We start from the raw sequence: 8,163 nt of genomic DNA, 5'->3' as shown, positions 1-8,163 counted from the left end.
CTCCTCTGGACCTCCTGCACACACACACACACGCGCACACACACACAGTGAGATATTCTAAATCGCCCGTTTATTTCCTGTTGCAGTGTTTGCTAGCTCAACGGTAGCACTTTCTATGAAGGTCATATCTATAATGCATTATGAGCACATCCATAAGACATTATAATGCATTTATAACTTTTTATAAATCTATTATAAATGTTTATAATCATGCATGGCAACTTATAACAAGGTTTATGAGTATTGATATTTACAGGACAAGTAAGGTATAATGTACAGCGAGTCGGTGATTATTGAAAAATAATCCCCGACAGGGTGATCAGCCAGGCGATTATTTTACAATAATGACCGGCACATTATCCCACTTATTACACAGCTACTTATTAAATACATCAATTATTTGACACAAAATATAACAACAACAATTTTATTGTTGATTTATTGAGTTGGCAAACCTGGAAACAATTAAGATAACGTTACATTTGCTAACCAGCGTTAGCTTGGACATGCTGCTACATGTAACACACTAGAGACCGACTGATAAGGATTTTTGCGACCGATACCGATTACCGGTTTTAGAAAATTTAAATCACCGATAATCGATATGGCAGCAGATATAGTGAATTTTTGAGCTGGAATGAAAATAGACCTTTTTCTATGTGGATTGTGCACAGATTTTGCACCGATATGAATATGCAAATGTACAGTAACTGTAGAGAAGGCTGCTTTCTTAAACAAATAAAAGAATATTTAACATTATTAAACATTGTCAATGGATTATAGAAATGAACAAATAAAGAATAAAAAAATGTGCTAAATATACATCAGTCAGACAGGCACGCAGGCAGACAGACAGACAGACAGACAGACAGGCAGCTTTTGCCAAAATATAATCATGTCTGCTTCTCTGGCAAAATATGACTCCACACCTGACATCATCAGCATTTTATTGTGACATTATTAAAAGCCATTTGTCCTTAATTTTGTAAATGGACTTTTGGTTCAGTTATTTACATCTGAGGACGCATTGCTGCATGTAAAGTCTGCTTTCATCCTACCTCGGTGCTGTCGTACTCCTCAAAGTAACCGTTACTACAGCAGCTGTGAGCACTGCTTTCTGTTTATTTTTGAGCATGTTTGAACTGTATGACAAACTATAGCAGAGCTGTGCTGCAGTGTTGAGAGTATTGTAAACAATGCCAGAGCCTGGTCTGATCGATCCAAGCACGTTTTCTGCATTACCGTATATATCCAGTAAAAAATATATTTTCATAGATATCGGCATACATCGGCAATATCGGCAAACATGTAAGCCGGTACCGATATGATGTTTAATGACAAATAAGGGTTATATCGGTACCGATATATCGGTATGCTAGATATATCGGTATGCCGATATATCGGTCGGTTTCTATAACACACCAGCTGGGTAGCAACAACAACGCACCTGGATTCGTCTAGATGTTTCTAACAAAAAAAGCAAATAGTATCCAAGCGAGAGTGTTTGGTAGGCTTAAGCTTAATTTATACTTATTAGAAAGTGTCGCTCAGCACATGGTCGCAGACGAAAAAGAAAGTGTCGCTCATGGTGTTGCATTTATACTTCAGTGAAGAGAGGGAATGGAATGCACAGTGAAACCACCTCGGAGGCAAGATGTAACGTACTTGGCTGCAGCCGCATATAAACGACACACAACCACACAACTCACATCCTCTCTCTCTGGGAAATTGGTCACCATGTTCTTTGTGATTTTCACAAAGTCATACATCAAGGACAGGCTGATAAAAATAGCGGGGGCACGTTCATTCATTTCAATCGAGTGAAAACCAAAACAAGGAAGTCAAGCGCGTGCCGTCTATATAGCCAATCAGACTTGCGCGATACTATGACGTAGTCAGCGACACTAGACCTTTCACTAGGTAGCAGACGCTGCATTTCTGTCGGCGACCATTTCAAAAGTGTCGGCAGACAAAGCTACCTTGCCATTTTAACAGACTCTTGCTTTCTTTCTTTTTTGCCACAGGGTGTCGCAGGTGACAGGTTGTCAAATCACATCGCAGCTGTCAGTGGGTGTGGGTGAGAGTGAGACAGATGACCAATGTCCTTTGGCTCATTTGGTTTGAAGTGTAAGTTTGGAGGAAAAAACAGGCTTTTATTCATAAAAAATATTATATTAGACTACAAAAGTTACCAGGGCCACGGCCCCCCTGGCCCGGGCGGTTCTGCGGTCTATGTCTGGGGCAAAGTGGAATCTCCGGGCTGCCCACAATGCTCAGCCAGGAGGGGGCGTTGGAGCACATCCTCAGCTGCTGCCAAAAGGCTCATGGGCAGGGCCGGTACAGCTGGTTCTGAAACCCATGGCAGAAGCCATCAGCATGGGAATCAGCAGGTATAGACGCGCACGCCACTCTACCCAGGTGATCACCTTTGTGAAGGCTGGAGAGCAGCTGCCAAGAACCATTCATTTTCTCATTTTCTCTATGATATAATAAGGATATGAGCCGGTGAGAAAATGCAGAAAATAAGTTATTTACAGGACGTAAATACATGCTTTGCAGATGCCCATATGGCCTCTGTTCCAGGCCGTTTCGTGGGCCATTCTAGCTTTCTAGTGAATCGTTTTCAGAAATGTCTGTTCCCAGTGAGTTATAAAGCATAAATAGAGCTTCAAATAAGGTCCAGGTTGTAAAAAAAACCTGAATTCTCCTTTAACCCCGTGTTCTCTGAATAAATGTTTGGTAAAGAGAAAACATCCAGGAGGAAAACATGATGGTTTGGTGACAGACAATGCACTGCTGTCTGCCTCTGCTGATCTGCTATGTTACACCAACACTCCATACCTTGCAGACAGCACTATGAAAAACATCTTAAAGTTTCTTGATTATACAGAGGTGGGCAGAAAATGGATTACCAGGAGCCACTCTTCAAATTGGCATATATAATGCATGGAGCACTTAGTCTAATGACGTGAGTCACCTGATAATCCCGCAGTCTTCTTCCGTTAAAACTGCATGGTTTTTGAATGGAGTTTGGTTATAGATTCACTTAATATGTTTCCACTGCATTTATCACATTTACCTTTTATCAATACACTCAGGTTTTTTAATGAGCAAATTGAAAAGATGCATTAAACAGGTGGATGGAAACCCACCTAATGACCCCAGGTTACATCACCGAAACTGACACTTTATTCCTGTTTCCAAACTTTCCAGGTACTGATAATTCTGTAAGTGTTAGGATAGTGTTAATAAAGTGTTAACCAAGATTAAAGTTACCTCGAAGAAGCCCGCCCCCTGCTGCTGGATCAGCAGACTGGAGTCTGGTTTGTTCCTGCAGTATGTCACATACATGTGGAACTTATCAGCCTGAGAGAGATAGAGAGGGGGGGGGGGAGGGGGGGGAGAGAAAGAGAGGCTATAGAGGTTTCTTTCTTTCTTTCTTTCTTTCTTTCTTTCTTTCTTTCTTTCTTTCTTTCTTTCTTTCTTTCTTTGCCAAAATTGGCAGGTGGGTTGTAAATTACACCCACTACTCATGCAAACAAAATGAAACTCTGATCTTAAAGTGGCACTGTAGCAATCAAGTTTATATTTTTGCAATGATCTTGGTCTTGTCTTAGATTCAAAGTTCTGTCATCATCTTGATCTCTCAATTCATCTGTATCTTTGCTCCAATGGTCTTCTGCTCTAATGTCAAATTTTGTGACTTTTTTCTCAATTTTCTCGAAATTATATTTTCGACAACTCGTCAGAAACCGTTGGGCCAGATGTCCCCAAACCTTCTTATTTTGCTCCTTTTTTGGGGGTGGGCGGGTGGTCTGAAGTTATCAAGGAAATTTCGATAGGTCAATCTGTTTTGAAATTATACATTTTTATTTCTGTGTCTTTAAGTTACATCAATGTGCATAAATGAAAATTTCAACCAAACTTTGTGCACACGTTTCGATGCTAGGTCCGAGCTTTGCTATGCAGCTTTGGGATATTCTGCCACTAGGGTGAGCCACAAATGTGTTGTTTATGTCTCTAATCGGGTACATGGATTCATAATATCTCAAGTCATCTGCATCTGGTCTTCTAAAAATGTCAAATATTCCTGGATGTTGATTATTGCCGCTTGCCACTATATCTTTATCATTTTATATTTTTAGTTATATTTGATATAAACCAATCTCTACTATTACACCCACAAACACACACACACACACACACACACACACACACATACACACACACACACACACACACACACACACACACACACACGTTACTCACCCAGGTAACGAAGCAGTGTCCAACATCTTCAGGAAGCTGTTCATAGTTTTCCAGCTCCTTCAGGAAAATACTGCAACACACAGGGTACCTCATTTCAACCAAACTACACCTGCTAGCTGGTAGCTAGTTCCTACACAAAGTGCAGCAGCTAGCTAGCAGCTAGTGGGTGTAGTTTGGATCCATTTAAATACAATAATTTATGTTAGTAATTTATTTTGTTTATTTATTTATTTCTTTGTAGAAGGAATCTCTTGCGCTACAGCCCCTCCACAAGGGGAGATCGGTGCTCTCAGACTAGGACAGAATACTGGAAAGGTAGAATTGACTAAAACACACGAAATCACTGGCAAACAAATTTAATAAGGTACAAAATCGAACGTTTCGACGCAAGCAGCGTCTTCTTCAGAGTCAAACAGTGAAGACAGATTTACAACAGTTTAAAAAGCCTCCACTCCAGAGGATGATTTCTCATTGGTTACAAGGGAGTGGGAGGTGGTGCATCAATAAGCCAACCACATGTATATATATATATTATATAGTATATAAGTATATAAGTATATGAGTGTACCTGTTGTGGAATTCGTAGATGTCCTGGATGTTTCCGAACACGATGTCGTCCTTGTTGGACAGACCAGCAGGAACGTCCTCAGAGCCGCTGGTCATCTCCCACAGGTACGTCTGCAGGGAGCAGCAGAGTCAACTTTAACTTAACTTATCCCCCACAGGTGCATCTGCAGGGGGCAGCAGAGTGTTCATAATCAGGGAATATTATCAGATATCTGGCCAATCTGGGAATAAATTCCTTACCAAGAAAGGTCTTCACCAATGTGTTTGTAATGGTGTCGACTGAGAAGCAATAAGCCGCCAGAGGTTGTGTGGTTTACAGTGATTGTAGAACAGCTAAGGGGTGGTAAATCACAGCCTCACAGGCCTTATTTCTTTTATAAAACGGTTGCTACATATAGTCTACCTGGTAAGGTTTGAGCAACAAAAAATGCAATATTGAGAAAAAATAATCGTTCTTCCGCCAAGCAATGCAGTCCTTCAAGCCCCCCTCCAGTCAGTTCAACATTTGCACGTCATCTGATTCTGTGCTAAACACCAAGGAGATACGCCCGGAAAAATATCCCAATATTCTCTCCGTACTAGCTTAGCTGCAAGGATAACGTTAGCTGCATGAAATGGTTAACAAGTTAATGTTTTAGTCACTCAGTGGCGTTTTGAGGCTGATGAAAATTGTTACAGGCAGCGGGCTTAGCTAACATTAGCTAACATGGCGCAGTAATACTGTGATGTGGCCACACGTGTGTTTTTATAGTATTTTACAAGAGCTTTGAACGTGGCTCAGCCAATCATAATCAAGGACCGGAACTTTTAAAAATGTATTTTTTCAACTCCCTGAGGAAACCCTGACAGCTGCTGGAAGTTGGGGTACTGAGAGCGTTATCCAGGTTGCAATTTAAACGTACAGTTCTCCCAAAAATGAAAATTCTGTCATCCTCTCCTCACACCCATGCTGATGGAAGAACGGGTGAACCTTTTCGTTTCACAGCAAAATACTGTTGCAGAATTATCCTAAACAATTGAAGTGCACATGCCAGGTGAGCAGTATGGAAGCATGTTTTTTTTTCTTTTTACTTCCTGTTTTTGCTTTGTTTTTTTACATTTGAAAGTTGGTCACCATCCACTTCAATCATTTAGGAGAATTTTGCAACAGACGCATGGAGCCTTTTTTTAATTAATTCACCCATCCTTTCATCGGCATGTGGGTGAGTAGACATTGAATGAATATTTATTTTTGGGTGAACTGTACCTTTAAACTGTTGTTTGCCAACAGCAGCTCAATGGTTTGCTTCTTTGGGTTCAGGGCTGCATCTCTGTTTTAGTGCTGCAGTACAGACAGCAGAGGGCGCTGTTCACATTAAGGTCTGTGTCTATCAATTCACAAACTGCTCAACTAAACAATAATGGCAACACCTCTCATTCATCACTGTCGCGGTGGAATCCTCCTATCTCATAATTCTGCCTCCCCCCCCCCCCCCCCCCGCCATCAATGGATTTAGATTTATTAAAAATAATTTGTGATAGTTTCAGGTACTTCGGACGAGCACAAGATGTTATATTACTGGTTATTAATGTCATTATTACTATTACACTATGTTAAAATGGGATTATTTTTCTTCCTTGGGAAAAATAGCTTTTTTGGGGGGTACAAGGTTTCCGCCCAAGATAAAAGTGACCGCTAGAGCCACGGAATAAGGAGTAGCAAAATTAACAAGAAATACATACAAGAAAATACACAGTAAGAGTAATAAGTCCATGTGCTGTTATATAGTACTGTGTACTATGTGGTATTTTATACTGCTGTACGTACACGTACACACACACACACACACACACACACACACACACACACACACACACACACAGTACCTCGATACACTCCTGCAAATCTCTGACGTAGACTCTCTCTGTCTGAAGAAGCTCAGCCATGATATACCTGAGAGCAGGATTCATAATTTATTTCTATGAATATTAATAGTGACAAGGTTAACAGTGATACTAATAGTGATGGTCACTCCCTCCAGGAAATAGTGATTTTGCGATCACAATCATTAATGCAAATTCAACCAATTTCCGCAATATTTGCGGGTGCTTGCAATGTTTCGAAATTCCCATGATTTCTCCACAAAAACTGCAAAACTGATTCTTCAACTTGCAATTTTTGCCAGTTCCTGCATCTGCAATTTTACCGCAGGGAAAAAACACACACACATCAAACTTTGCAAACTGCATTGCATTTCTACTGTTTGCAGTACATCTCTACTGTTTACAGTACATTTCTACTGCTTTTACTATTACTGTTTTACCTGCATAGTTTTTTTTACTTAGGTTTTACTATAAAGAACTTTGAGCTGCATTTTATGTTATGAAAGGTGCCATCCAAATAAAATGTAATAATAATAATTATTATTATTGCAAGTTTGGGGAAAAGTTGCCATTAGGGAAAAGGTAGGGAAAAAATCTGCTCAACTTGTAATTTTTAGCCAGTTTCTGCAATTTTACAGCAAAATAATCACATACATCTTTGCAAATTGCACTACAATGTTTGAGAAAAGCCGCTGCAAAATCAAGCATTTTTGATTACAACAATCACAAAAAATAAGCAAAATCCTGGAGGGACTTGATAGTGCTAGTGATATTAATATCACTAGCACTATCACGGCAGTGATAGTGATAGAAATAGAAATATTAATAGTGATACAGTGATATTAATATTAACAGTGATATTAAATAGTGATATTAATAGTGATAGAAATATTAATAGTGATACAGTGATATTAATATTAACAGTGATATTAAATAGTGATATTAATAGTGATAGAAATATGAATAGTGATACAGTTATATTAATATGAATAGTGATATTGATAGTGATAGTAATATTAATAGTGATAGAGATAGTGCTACTCACTCCTTCTTGCGTGCACAGCGTCTCTTCTCGTCGCTGACTTGGTGGGAGGGATCAGACAGATTGACCTCGGGGTCGGAGTCAGACAGACTGTTGGGGATCAGCTCCAGCTCCAGGTCCTTATTGTCCTGACAGGGACACCGTACAGCACACTTAAGTCCTATTTGCATTCGATAAATATTACCTGGGTCATTTGTAATAATTGCGGAGCTCGTCTGTGATCTTAATCTCATGCAAATCTGCCATGTCCGTAATTTGTAAAGTTGTGGCGGTGCCACAGCAGAGCTATTAGATATTGATAAAGACATTCACCCTGTGGCCGTGGGCCCTTTAAGCAATGAGAGTCATGGGGTCTCGCAGCAGTTAACAGTGCACGGGGTTCCGGGTTGTGGTGTTGGTTAGCCGGGTACAGTGCCAGGGGG

At 40.1% G+C, this 8,163-nt stretch overlaps 1 protein-coding gene across 1 annotated transcript in view; it reads right to left on the bottom strand.

Annotated features, from left to right (window-relative positions):
* LOC310772708 (kalirin-like) overlaps positions 1–8,163 on the bottom strand; it is a 141,042-nt gene that overhangs the window by 58,866 nt on the left and 74,013 nt on the right. Inside the window, exons 26-31 of the mRNA XM_083632583.1 lie at positions 7,745–7,869; positions 6,703–6,769; positions 4,838–4,947; positions 4,270–4,339; positions 3,277–3,366; positions 1–14 (exon numbers count right to left, since the gene is read on the bottom strand). The exon at positions 1–14 is cut by the window's left edge and continues 79 nt beyond it. Of these exons, the coding sequence (XP_083488709.1) occupies positions 1–14; positions 3,277–3,366; positions 4,270–4,339; positions 4,838–4,947; positions 6,703–6,769; positions 7,745–7,869 (476 nt within the window). The remainder of the gene's footprint in view (positions 15–3,276; positions 3,367–4,269; positions 4,340–4,837; positions 4,948–6,702; positions 6,770–7,744; positions 7,870–8,163) is intronic.

Source organism: Poromitra crassiceps (assembly GCF_964638095.1).
Source record: "Poromitra crassiceps genome assembly, chromosome: 3".
NCBI classification, from domain to species: Eukaryota; Metazoa; Chordata; class Actinopteri; order Beryciformes; family Melamphaidae; genus Poromitra; species Poromitra crassiceps.
Note: the sequence above shows the minus strand (reverse complement) of the source record. Positions and strands in the feature narration are given on the sequence as shown.